At 40.0% G+C, this 14,384-nt stretch overlaps 1 protein-coding gene across 1 annotated transcript in view; it reads right to left on the bottom strand.

Annotated features, from left to right (window-relative positions):
• Positions 1-11,809: 11,809 nt before the first annotated feature.
• TRAPPC3L (trafficking protein particle complex subunit 3L) overlaps positions 11,810-14,384 on the bottom strand; it is a 3,528-nt gene continuing 953 nt past the window's right edge. Inside the window, exon 2 of the mRNA XM_024756664.1 lies at positions 11,810-11,929. Within this exon, the coding sequence (XP_024612432.1) occupies positions 11,810-11,929 (120 nt within the window). The remainder of the gene's footprint in view (positions 11,930-14,384) is intronic.

Here is a 14,384-nt window from a genome sequence, read left to right as displayed (position 1 = left end):
AAAAAAAAAAAAAAAAAAAAAAAAAAAAAAATGCAATAGAAGGTTTGGAAGATAAACTTGAGGAAATCTCCCAGGATGTAAAATATTAATATAAAGAGATGGAAAAGAGAGAAAAGTTAAAAAAAAAAAAAAAGAGAGAGAGAGAGAGAGAGAACTAGTCTAGGAGATCTAACATCCTACTAATAAGAGCCTAGCAGAAAGCAGGGAAAATGGATAGAATAGGATAAGAAATCATCAAAGAAATAATTCAGTGTTTTCACCAAATGGAAGACGGATTTCTAGATTGAGGAGTTCATCAGGTGATCAGCACAGTAGAAGGACACAGAGCCACAGTGAGATGCATCATGGTGCAATTTTGGAACAATGGGGATAAGAAGATCCTAAAGTTTTCCAGAGAGAAATAATAGACCAAGAATCCAAAATCAAATGGCACTGAGCTTCTGAAAAATATCTGGAAGCTACATGATCATGTTTTCACAAACTTTATCCCCTATTCACTCTTTATCATGAAGCTACTAAGGTATGCACTCTTTCAGAAGAGGGAGGACACCGAGAAAGGAAAGTCATAGGATCAAGGAAACAAAGGATCCCATAGAAGATAGAGGAGAAGAGAATCTCTAAGAGGATAGTGAGAGGAGAAGACAAGAATGACGGTAAAATTAACTCCTGATAATAAGATTAGCCCTATCTGGGTTAGTCAAGGGTTAGAAAGGAAGAAAATTAAACACAATGAAATTATGTATTCTTAATATTTTACTGGAAAATCACTGTGACATCTTTCAAATAGCATGTGGTGTTTATAAAACGTTGTCCACAGATTCTTTGAAACTCCTTCCTTCAAGAGTTAGAGATGAATTCCCTTACTTGATTGTGAGCTGGACTTAGTGACTCATTTCTAATGAATGGGAAAAAAGTGGAAGTGATGATATCAAGTGTCTTCAGAACCTAGGTCATAAAAGATGTTGCGGCCTCTTTTCTCTCTCTCTCTCCTGGATTTCTCTCTCTGGTGGAATTCAGTTGCTGGTTTGTGAGGGTGATAGAGCAGCCTTAGGAGAAGCCCATGTGGTAAGAAATTGAAATTTCCTACCAATAGCCATGTGAATGGCCTGTCTTGAAATCAAATCCTCCAGCTCTAGTCAAGCCTTCAGATGGCTACAGACTGCTGACATCCTGATGGCAGCCTTGAGAGAAACCCTGAACCAGAATGACCCAGCTAAGCTGCTCCTGAATTCTTGAACCCCAGAGACTGTGAGATAATTATTGTTGTTAGATCATTAATTATTCTAAAATTATGGGGTGGTTTGTTACACAGCAAACGGTAACTAATTCACTGCCTTTTGAAGTAACTTATGTCTCTAAGGTCCATTCTCCCACCTGTTGTTTTATGACCTTATATCTCATTTGCTCTTAGCTGAGTGTCACAGGTTGACACTCTTGCTGACCATGAGGCAATTTTTGGAGAGAGTTTTACACTGTACTCGTGTGTAAAATAACTGTGGTTTTGATGGGTTAAGGAACCTGGATTTGTAAATGCCCAACTACTGGCTGGTAATCACCACTTCTTCATTCCTGAATTGCAGCTCTCAGCATCATCAAAATCTTATTTTAAATTTTGAGTACGTTTTTTTCCCACTGCAGTAGGTAAGCAACAAGACAACATCAAAAGGCCTGAGAGAGACTATCTCTAAGAAGATAAATTGGTAGAGAACTTAATGTGCTTGAAAATATTAAGAGGAGATTTATGCATGTGGGGGAAGAATTTAAGGATTACTGATAAGAATAGGGAAAGCTAAGGAAATGTAAAGACTCTTCTATTTTTAACTCTAGGGAAAAGTTGTAGAGGAAAGGAAACCTGCTCTTAGTGTGCTGCATGGTCCAGTGGTCAATAGTGTTTACACAGTCTTGGTAATGTAACCACCGAATATTGATCTAACCCCGATTACGCCCTAGTAGGAGGGATGGCAGTCAGGAAGTTTGCCTATGTGTGTGGTTAGGATGGAGGCTGTGTGTGACAAAGCCTTACATTTCTTGTGTGGAAATAAAAAAATAATATCTCAGACTGAAAAAATGAAGAGCTATATAAGCATTTTATGCATAAAGGTGAAGTAAATGACAGAAGAATCGGTCACAAGAGTAGAGAGGAGATGCTGAGGTGAAGCAGGAAATGGTAAAAGGTAAAAGTGATGGAGGTCAGGGAGGACAGGCAGGCAGATGATTCACACTCTCATCTGATGCTTTAGATTGTTTGCACAAATACATTTTTTAAAGTAAATTTTAAAAGAAAAGAGAAATAAGATAATTATTAAAATAATCACTAAAATGTATGGCAAGAGTCTGCAAATGTCACCAATGTTACTAATAGGTGCTTTACGTCTTTTGCAATGTCAAATCCTTTTCCAGGGGCCCCTCAGATATGGTCCTTACAGGTACAGAGAGGAATATTTGCAGGATATTAACTTTCACTTAAGATCTTCCAGTGTTTTCTGAACTGATGAAAAATAATCCTATGACTGGAACCATAATAATCTGCTCTTTGAGAAGAATATTTTTGTGTTTTGAGATGAAACAAAATTTCTAGTGACAATTTTAATCAGTTCTGGTGACTATTTTGTTGACTACTGATTTAAAGTATGAAAAACAATATTCCAGTTATTGAATAGATTTTCTTCATTTTAGCCTTTCCTTCTCTTTGCAATGTCACTCCAAAAACTTTTGAAATGGGAGACAGATTGATTTAATTAATATTTATTAAGCATTCATTACATGATCATAGTCTAGCAGGGGATGGGCAGCCCTGGAATCAAATAATTAAAATGCAATGGGATTTGTGCAAAGATTAATGTGTGTACATGTCAGAGAAATAGTAGAGAGATAATTTCTCTGAGAGTTGCCTCCGGTATTTATGGAAGGAGGCAAGATATAAATTGACTAAGGAGTTGGAGAGAGGTGATAAGGGAAGGTTTTAGAGAACACGAGACCTGTAGAGGTTTTCTGTGTAAGGGTTGTACTATCCAGGGGAAATGTCTACCTTGAGAAAAGTGCCAACCATGGAGCCTGCATATATCAGAATTTGGGGAAGAAAGAGGAACTGGAGGAGAATGAAGGAGACTTAGGATTAATAGCCAGCTAAAATAGAGGAGAAGAATCAGGATAGAGAAATTTTAAGACAAATATTTTAACATAGAATTGTCCAGTTTCAAAGCTGGCACTCTGTCTTTGTTTGGGCTGCTATAACAAAATTCCATAGACTTGGTGGCTTAAACAACAAAACACATTTATCCCTCACAGTTCTGGTGGCTGGGAAGTTCAGTATCAAGGTGCCAGCAGATTCAGTTCCTGGTTTGCAGATGGCTGCCCTGTTGTATCCTCAGAAGGCCAGGAGAGAGGGATCTTATGTCTCTCTTCTTGTAAGAGAATTAATCCCATCATGAGGGCCTCACTCTCAATATCTAATCTAACCTTAATTGCCTCCCAAAGGTCCTACCTCCAAATATTATCACATTGGGGTTAGGGCTTCAACATATGACATTTCGGGGGAGACAAACATTCAGTCCATAAAACACTCTTTATGCTACATCACATTTTCTTAAAATTTGCCAGTGAAAGGATGAAGGAGGCATCAATTGTCTGTTAACTAAGCAGTGTCGAGATCCTGACACGCAGGCCCAGCAGCCATGGCCCACAGGCCCAGCCGCTCCGCAGCACGCAGGATCCTCCTGGACCGGGGCACGAACCCGCGTCCCCTGCATCGGCAGGCAGACTCTCAACCACTGCACCACCAGGGAAGCCCTCGAGAATGTTTTTTTTAGGATGGTGGAGACCTGAGCATACTTTTAGGCTTATGAGAAAGAGCCAAGTGAAAGGTGAAGGTGGATAAGTGACTAAGAAAGGTTCCTGAGGATGTAGTGGGAGCTAGAGCGTGCCTGTGTCTCTGTAAGCAAACCCATAGATTAGTAATTATTTAATTTGCTCTGGGGTCTTCCTCCTGACACCGTTATCAACCTTTCAGGTCTCAGTAACTTTATTAATTTTTTAAAAAGCGGGATTCTTTAGATAATCCCCAAGACCATGTTTGGTACTAAATTGTTATCTTTGTAGCTTTTTCTATAAAATCCACCATCCCAGAGCTGGAAAAAACTCTCTGAGTTATTGTATGGTCTATCTTCCTGCTGCCAAGCCAGATTTGCTGCAAATATTTTTACCTCTAAATGGTAGCTACCAGGCATATCATCGTGTTCAAGTACATTTAACTTTCAGTTATAGAGTATCACAAATCTTTGCCCAGTCCGTGCATAGAAACTATTGGACCCGGAGAAGTTGAATTCTTGGCAAAGAATTGTCCCCAGAGCTGTGTAAACTCAAGCAACTAGTTTTGGCCTCCTTTCCCCCCCAGTTCATTCATTTTGATTTGACATCCTTATGAAGGACTCCACCCGGTGGCTGTTTAGAAAAGTTTAAAGAGGCAATTTCCCACCTCTCAAGGGGGTTGAAAAGCATATTGTTTAGACCTGGAGAGCTTCCAAACTGCCTGAAATGTCTTAGGTAGTCACAGGGCAGACACAGGTTATAGTTTTTAGGGACCGCTGACATTCAGGAGGGGGATTTGTTTCTTTCTGTTAGTTTTTTTTTTTTTTTTGCGGTACGTGGGCCTCTCACTGTTGTGGCCTCTCCCGTTGCGGAGCCCAGGCTCTGGACACACAGGCCTAATGGCCATGGCTCACGGGCCCAGCCGCTCCGTGGCACGCGGGATCCTCCCGGACCAGGTCACGAACCCGCGTACCCTGCATCGGCAGGCGGACTCTCAACCACTGCGCCACCAGGGAAGCCCCTTTCTGTTAGTTTTTAAGTGTCTCTGCAGCAGTAAAAATTATGTCCATGGACACTTTTTACTTTTCGGCTCCAGCTTTTGTGCTGCTTTTCCTGTTTTTTTTTTTTTTTTTTTCAATAGTGGCATTTGTCAGCTTTTTGCAGGATTCTGTGTGAACCCTTGAAAAATCTTTCCCAAAGAGAAACAGTGCCATTTCTTTTACATCTTTGGGAAAATCACCTTACAAGGCTTTGTAGTCCAGTTAGGTGGCCTTCTATGGCTTTCCTTAGTGGTCAGTTTTCTGTGTACACCATCAGCAGTTTCAGAATGCAGGAGTCCCTGGGGCAACTTTGTAGCCACAAATCTAGTGCCCGCTGCAGGGAAGAGCTCCTTAAAAGAGCTGAATGTCCCAATCTCCTTCCGAGACACAGGGAATCCCGCTTTTGATCCAGGTGGAGTCTCAGGTCAGAGCATGTAGTGAGGCTGTTATCCCCTTTGTGTTGGTGCGAGGGTGGAGAATGGTTCATTAGAGCACAGGGGAAGTAAAGGTGATCTGTATTTTCTCCCCAGGCATGTGTACAGTTATTCAAGCTGAAGGTTGGAGTATTTTCTACTTCCGGGTGTGCTTGCTGAGAGGATGTGTGGTGACCTGCCCCAGGAGGTGTCCTCATCCAGCCTCCACCCCCACTCCATCTCCACAAAGCCCATGAATCTTGCTTCACAGTGAAGATTGAGGCCAGTGGTCACGAGCTCTAAGCTCTTCCCCTAACACCTCCAATCCCATTCCTATTTATGCCCATTCTCACCGCCATCACTTTTTCTCAGGGGAAGGGGTGGTCTTTCTGCTGTTCAGAGTCAAACTTTTCTCTTATGATCTGGATCTTGTCCCCTTCTACCTTCTGACAACCTTGCCTTGTCAATCATTCTCTCTCTCTTATATTTTTCTATGCCTGCATTCTTAAAAAATAAAAATAAAAGAGCAAACAGCCCAACTTTATACCAGTATCCTACTTCTCTTTCCATTTACAGTCAAGTTCCAAGAATCATTTATACTAGTATCTCACTTGCCACTGACCCTTCAATCCATTGCAATGAGGCTGCTGTCTCCATCTTGCCCTGTTGATCTGAGGCAAAGACTTCCTCATCAAGTCCAATGTCCCTTTTCTGGACTAACTTTCTTGACTGTCCTGTGGCATCTAACACCTCTGACCACTCTACTCTCCTTGAAACTCTCTTGGCCTCAGTGTCACCAGTTTCTCCCATCTCCATCTCTGGCTAGAAGTCCAGCCTCCCTCGTGCTCTTCTTCTCTTGCTGCCTCTTGAACGGTGGTATTTCTCAAGATTCTATCTTCGCTACTTGTATTTTCGGAAGTCCATGCTCTCCCTGGACGCTGCCATCCTCGTCCTCTGCTTTTACTATTATTCACATACTGACGACTCCAAAGTCCATCTTCAGTTCAGACCTCTCTCCTGAGCTCCTCATGTTGTTTGGATGTTTCAAAGGCACCTCAAACTCAAAATATTCAAAGCTTATTAGCTTCTTTCCTAAGCTGCCTCCTCTTCCTGCATCCCTCACCCAGCCTCCCAAGCTAGACACTCGGGAGACATTGCCAACTCCCTGGACTTCTGGTCCCACGAATAATACACTTAAGGCAGGCAAATTTAGGCCCTTTGTAGTTTCATATCCAACTCCTTTTCTCTCCCCGTTACCAACTTAATGCCTCACAGATTATTATGAAAATCAAGTGACATACCACATAATTAACGTGCCTAGCACCTGATAAAAATCTTAATTGAATCCAAAACCAAGAAAGCAGCATTTCCAGATGCTTCTATTGTTTGGCAAATACGGACCACTGGGAATTAGCACTTCCTCTTCTAAGTCATTAAAATCTATGTGGTTCACATGCTACAAGGAAATAGCAAGTCACTAAGTACAGTCTGCTGGCTTAAAAGATTCAGGCCACTTGGGAGGCTCCAGAAATCAGGATTCCGAGTTGGAAATCCTCAAGTGATTCCGGATGTGACTTTAGTTTCCAGTAGAAATAGTTGAAGGAAGAACCTGAAAGGTATGAGTTTTTTGTTTTTTTTAAGAGCTACCACTGATGGAAAATGTCTTTTTTCTATGAAATCTACTTTTTCTGGAACCTGTGTTCTGTGGATGCACACCATAATGCTCGTTCTATTCTCTCTGTCCTGTAACCTTTTCCTCTCTGTGAGGAAAAGAGCTATTGTCAATGCAAATTTTATTTCATTGAGCATTCAACCATGTGAAAAATGTAATAATAAGCAGTTTATTCTCTTTGGTATTCTCCAATATGTTGCAAATTATCTGACCTATCACATAGTTATCATGCAATGAACCTTGTTGCATTACTGTAACAGAAACCCAACTCTACTACTTAAGGAATATAGTAAATGTATTGCCTCATGTAACAGGCAGGTTTTTCTTCTCTTCAGTCCATTCAGCCTTGTCCCCCTCCCTATGTCAGCCGCAATGACTGTGGTCTGGGGAATGCCATGTCACGATTGGCTTAGATCTGACTGGCAAGATTTTAAACTGGGAAAGAGCCACTGTACCTAGGTAATAGCAATGAAGCTGGGCGTATGGATGACTTCCTCTGAAGTAGATGGGTTGCGTTGCCTAATAAAATGCTGGGCACCTGAACAGAAACATGTCATTCTATTAGGATGGGGAAACATACAGGCAGCCAACAAATGTCCATTACATAAAGAATAATTAAAATAAAGGAACTGAAACAGAGAATAAAAAAGGAAGTAAAGGAGTTGCAGGGAGACTTCTTTGGAAGAAAGAGAAGTGTATGTAGTGGAAACAGAGCTCCTAGAAGAAAAAATGGAAGACAAAAGAAACTGAAGGAAGAAAAGCAAAGAAAGATTTAATTGGGAAAAACAGAGTCTGAGTTTAAGGGAGAACAAGGAATTATCCTAAGACATTTATTTCTTAACTGTTTTTAGTGAAGGATTTCCAATGGTTGATGCGTTTTGTTTGTCTTCTGTCAGTGAAACACTTGAAAAATAAAATTTTGCCAATGATTGTTGTGGCTATGGCTTGTTTTCAATTTTAGGGTAACTATTACTGATTGAATAAGAACGGTTTCCTTTTCAGATCATTAGAGGTGTACATTATACTGGCTGCATCCCTTTTCTGTCAGCTGATTATTTGCCATAGCCACTGTAGGTTGACCATTGGTCATGTCCAGTTAAAGTTCTGGAAGGTTTACCAGAATGAGGAAGTGCAGCAACTGGACAGATTTTTTTTAAGGAATAGGCAACCAAGCCATGTAAAGAAAACTTGGCTCATTTTTTAAAAAGGGAGTCTTTTGTTGTCCCAAGTTTCTAGGACTGGGAGGGTGCCCTCGTCAGGGACTCCTTCAGTATTACTGAGAAGAAATGAATTAGCCTCCATAGCTGGTGGATGAAGCTGTGAACTCTCACAACCACTCAGAGTCTACAGTCCCCACTCCAGAGACTCTTAACAATGAATAACATTATATCTTTCAGCACTTGCTGTGTTACTCAACATTTAGCAGGTCTTGGTTAAAGGGACCTCTTTGGTTACAAAAGTTTTAATGTTATATTTGCACTTCAAGTGTCTGGTTTTCCAAATTTCTGCTTTGGTCCTTCATAAACAAGGAGAAGAGGGAATTTTCCACTTATTCATAAGAGTCCATTCCAACTGCTAAAGAGATCCAGGCTTCCAATAACTAATGGATGAAACTGAGAGATTTGAGAAGACAATAATTAAATGTGCAGGCTGCTGAGGGAACTATGTCTGATTCCTGGCATCTTTAAACAGTGAACAGGCAACCAAGGCAGGTCTCCTCAGAAAACAGCTCGAGGAACCATCTGGTGATGTCATTTGAATAGCACGAAACTATCCCTCTGTCCAAAACCCTTCTTCCCTTTGGCTGTGCCAAGATGACAGAAATCTCGGCATTGATTAAGGTTTGGGGTTCAGAGTGAAGGCTTTTATGAAATAAAAATAGTATATAACTCTGTAGTTACACTGTGCAATTTCCACAAGTTCTTTGTGTAAAGACTCAACTTTACACAAAGGCAATGAAAATACACTTGGAGCCCAGGGGGTGGTGTGCAACCTTTCTTTACTATGAAGAATTTTTGTTTTTATGAATCCTCATTCAGTTTGTGAAGAGATAGAATTTCATGCATCTCTGATGTTCTCTTTCTCTTTACCTTCTATCCTTTCTATTCATCTCCTCTTTCCCTCCCCATGAACCTGGATCCTCCCCACTTATTCTTTGTGTCCAAGGTCAAGGTGATCCAATAGATCTTTGACTGGGAATTCTAGACCTGTGTACATATTACAGTAGCTGCAGCCACATATGGCTATTGCATACTTACAATGTGACTACTGTGACTGAGGAAATGAATTTTTATTTTAGTTTAATTTTAATTAATTTAGGTTTAAAAACTGAAGCTACTAAACAGCACTAAACACAGTTTGATTGTTTTGGTAGGACTGCATTTTACTGTAAACTTTGAAAACTTAGCATTGAATTGAGATGTGCTAAAAGTGTAAAATACACACTAGAGTTCAAAGATTTAGTATAAAAAAGAATGTAAAATGTCTATAATCATAATCATTTTTACATTAGCTAAAAGTTGAAATAATATTTTGGATAATTAGTCTAAATAAAATATGTTGTTAAAATTTATGTTATCTGTTTCTTTTTACTTTTTTAATGTGGTTATTAGAAAATTTATATATGTGTCTCTCATAATTCTAATGAACAGCACTTTCTAGATTCTTGCATTCTTCAAGATGGAACAATTCAAGATTGAATACAAACGAGCCATTCTCTTGGTTATATAGATCATCTTTCATAGCATAAATTCAATGCCAAGAGACTTGCCTCCCTCTCCAGGGTGAGGAAAACAAAAAAGTATGGAGAACAAACCCCATCTTGAAGCAATCACCAGTTCCAACACTCAGCACCACGGAGAGTATCAGATTAGCTGCCTTCGGGGGGTGGGTAATAAAAGGACCGGGAGAAGCAAATTTTGATGGCTGGGTTGGGAAAGAAAGGAGATGAAGGTGTAGACAAGTAGGAGAATATTCCAAATCATGGAACATTTTCAAGACAGCTTGTTGAGTGCTGACTTCAGAGGGAGACCCTTAGACATGAATATCTTGGGTTTCTGGAGGGGTGAGTGTACTATAGAGGAGAAAGAGGAAACTGAGCAGAAGATGGAAACATCCCAAAATAAGTTTTGGGGTGGATTGTCGACAAACATCCTTGAAGGCATCCGTTTAAAATCCATGGCTTACGATATCACTTCTGATATCAGATAGCATTCTTCTTCAAGATTCTACTCCTGGTCTTCTGTGGCATTGGTTTGAAAGTCCTTCCATTGATGCTGCAGCTGCCCCAGTGACCTTATTTTGTCCTTAGTACCTACCTCAATGTCCTTTTGAAGAGATAGCTGAGTAGGTGGGAAACAAACAATTTCCCCATAGCCTTCTAAAGTCCAAAAATGTAGAATTTCAGTGGTGGTTGTTTATGTCATTTAAACTCACTGATATAATTTTAGATTTTTTTTTTTTTTTTTTGGCGGTACGCGGGCCTCTCACTGTTGCAGCCTCTCCCGTTGCAGAGCACAGCCTCCAGACGCGCAGGCTCAGCGGCCATGGCTTACAGGCCCAGCCGCTCCGCAGCATGTGGGATCTTCCCGGACCGGGGCACGAACTCGTGTCCTCTGCATCGGCAGGTGGACTCTCAACCACTGCGCCACCAGGGAAGCCCAATTTTAGATATTTACTACATCTAATCCTCTCATTTTACAGATAAGTGAGAGAGAGACAGAGACAGAGACAGAGACTGACAGAGAGACAGAGATGGAGAGAGGCTGAGAGATGATGTGCCTTGCCCAGGATTAGCCACTAGTCAGGATCAGCTGAAGCCACTAGAAACAGAACTGGGACTGTATCTTCAGGATCCTAAGACCTAGTTGAGGTCTACCACTACCTTATTACTTACACCAGTTTTAACTGATGGTGCCACCCTAATTGGTACTTTTACTTATAATTTGAGTTCTCTGCAGAGCCTAGTAGATTCTGGACTGCTATATGCTTATGATCTGGTAAAGATTATGATTTATTTAATCCAGCACATTTTGAATTTTAAAAATGTTCTGGTCACAAACAAAATATACTTTGTACGATTTTTAGGGGATAAAAATGATACTGAAGTTTCTAACTGAATAAGCTTTGGGATAAGAAAGTATTCTCAAAGAACATTCTTTACCTTTCATTTGATTTCCTGGCCTGACCATCAGTAATATTTCCTGAGAAAAGGAAGGAATTTGGTTATTACCAGCTATCTAAAAATTAAATGAAGTAAAATTAAATGCTATTTTAAAATATTTCAGAATTAGCATTCAAATAAATAGCTTGCCTTGATGATTACAAGTCAAGAGTAGCTTCAGGAGGCCGAAACTATAAGCCAAGCCTATATACGAGAAAAGTCATATCTACAGCTTCTCAAAAATATGGAAAATTGTTACAAATGGTACCGTTCCTACAGAGAATGCAATATACAGTATCTAGAAACTGTCTTTATATAGTGACATTGATATTGTATAATTTCATCCATTTTTCCAGTAAGAAGGGATAAATACACCAACTGTGTAGGTCGTATACATTTTTTTCATTACCATAAGAAAATGAAAAAAAACAGACTCTCTTAGGATGGATTATGTAACATGTAGAATTCATGCTTACTATTTTACAAGGAGTTATTTGTATATGAAATCTTGCGGACTCGAGATTGAAAATGTGTGATTTACAAGCAAAGAAAAAAACAGCTTTAAATGTTAGTGCCCTGCATTTCAAATTTCTGGCTGATTTATAAGTCTTTTAAATCCCATGCTATTAAACAATTCAAAACTTCTATGGCTTTATATGTGTAGCTAATATTAACTGCTCAACCAGCCAGCCTTTGGCATTTTGCATGCTATTCTTCATTTTTTCCATCTGTATTTTTCCTCATCCGGCTTTTTCAGAAATGTTATTCCTATTTCTGTCACACTGTCACCTTTTAGTCTGTTTTGCAAGAATGTAACATCAGCAGCTAAATGAACCTAGGAAAGACAAAAAGAAAAAACAAAACAAAACAGGCCTGAGTCATTCAGGTTTTAAAAAAAACAACCTCTAATTTTTTCTGTCTTTATTTTCAGTTTGATTTACCCCGTAAAGAGCTGACTTTCTTTACAAAATGATAAAAAAAGAGCTTTTTCTGTGGATGAAGGGCCCTTTACTGTGCGTCCTCCATTGATGATCTGGCTGTGGTCAGCTCTGTGTGTGAGTCTGCAAAGAGAGGGGTGGCCCAGGACAGGCTCAACCTGCTTGATTCTGGGGCAAGCCCAGGATGTGGGCCCCTTTTTGTTCACAGTGTGGGTCTAAACTAAGGCTCCATCTCAGGAAGAACACAAATTCCCAACTCAGAGATAGCCTTGACTCAATGTGCCTTGCCAAGCAGAACTTCCAAGGATAAATGGCTTCTTAAAATGATTTTTCTCCAATTGACTTGCTATAAATCACTCTGTCATTAGCTCAATAACATAATCACTTGTCCTAACAACATTTAGCAATTACTTATGGCTTTGAGAGCTGTGAAAAAACACCAACTAAATAAATTATAAGTATAAAATTAAAAATTGAAATTATAGACATGAATATTTGATACCCAGGCCTTCTTTTCCACAATAAAGCATTTCTCATTTCCCAGACACTGAAGTAAACCCTAGGGCTTGCTTCTCTATTCATTAAAATATACTCACATTGGGCTTCTCTGGTGGCGCTGTGGTTGAGAGTCCGCCTGCCGGTACACGGGACACGGGTTCGTGCCCCGGTCTGGGAGGATCCCACGTGCTGCGGAGCGGCTGGGCCCGTGAGCCGTGGCCACTAAGCCTGCGCGTCCAGAGCCTGTGCCCCACAATGGGAGAGGTCACAACAATGAGAGGCCCGTGTACTGCAAAAAAAAAAAGAAATATATATATATACTCACATAAGAGCAGCATATTGCTGACCTACCCTCAATAGAGTACCTTTTCAGCTATTTTAAGTCATTGGGATAGATAAGATATAAGCAAAAGTACCTAGTAAAAAATACCTAGTAGTTAAATTATGACAAAGACAAAAACGATCTTATGGGGAAAAAATGAGAGTGAATTTAGCTTCCATATTTCAAAGTGCACTGTACATATGAACTACCGTACGACCCAGCAATCCCACTCCTGGGCATATACACTGAGAAAACCGTAATGCAAAAAGAGTCACGTACCACAATGTTCACTGCAGCTCTATTTACAATAGCCAGGACATGGAAGCAACCTAAGTGTCCATCGACAGACGAATGGATAAAGAAGATGTGACACATATATAAAATGGAATATTACTCAGCCATAAAAAGAAATGAAATTTGAGTTATTTGTAGTGAGGTGATGGACCTAGAGTCTGTCATACAGAGTGAAGTAAGTCAGCAAGAGAAAAACAAATACAGTATGCTAACATATATATATGGAATCTAAAAAAAAAAAAAAAATGTTCCAAAGAACCTAGGGGCAGGACAGGAATAGAGACGCAGACGTAGAGAATGGACTTGAGGACGTGGGGAGGGGGAAGGGTAAGCTGGGACAAAGTGAGAGAGTGGCATGGACATATATACACTACCAAATGTAAAATAGATAGCTAGTGGGAAGCAGCCGCATAGCACAGGGAGATCAGGTCCGTGCTTTGGGACCACCTAGAGGGGTGGGATAGGGAGGGTGTGAGGGAGATGCAAGAGGGAGGGGATATGGGGACATATGTATATGTATAGCTGATTATACAGCAGCAACTAACAACGATGTAAAGCAATTATACTCCAATAAAATTATTTTTAAAAATACCTAGTAAAAGCAAATAATAAGTGAAAAAGCCTGGGTCTAGTAGGCAGTTAATTAATATTTATTGAGTCTTATCTGACTCACTCCCCTCTCTCACTAAGAATTCCCTGGTCAACCAGCCTGCATTTGTTAAACCATAGACTTTGGTGTACCAACTTATCTGCTCCTGTAGCGTGCAAAAACCATGCTTTTGTGATGCTCACCATCCAATAGAAGGATGTACAGTGCACTTTGAAATATGGAAGCTGAATTCACTCTCATTTTTTCCCCATAAGATCTTTTTTGTCTTTGTCATACTTTAACTGAAAATCAGTTAAAATAACAAAAAGACTACATTGAAATTATTTGGATATTTGGGACCATATGAAGTCTGATACATATTTGTCATTCAGCACATATAATCAACTGTTACCCATGAAAGCTGGAGACTTCTTTATTCTATTTCAGACCTGATTTTTTTTCCCCAATCTACATGTGAATCACACTGAACTAATTCAACTTCCTTGTCCCTTGAACAAAGTATTATTTTTGTGCCTTTGGGCAAGGTCCTCCTTTTACCTGGAATATTATTTTCCTCTTACCCCAAGACCTTCACCTAACTGCTTTTTATCTTTCAGATGTCAGCTCAGAGTTTCCTTTGGAAAGCTTC

The sequence above is a fragment of the Neophocaena asiaeorientalis genome, unplaced genomic scaffold (assembly GCF_003031525.2).
Source record: "Neophocaena asiaeorientalis asiaeorientalis breed wild unplaced genomic scaffold, Neophocaena_asiaeorientalis_V1.1 scaffold125, whole genome shotgun sequence".
NCBI classification, from domain to species: domain Eukaryota; kingdom Metazoa; phylum Chordata; class Mammalia; order Artiodactyla; family Phocoenidae; genus Neophocaena; species Neophocaena asiaeorientalis.
Note: the sequence above shows the minus strand (reverse complement) of the source record. Positions and strands in the feature narration are given on the sequence as shown.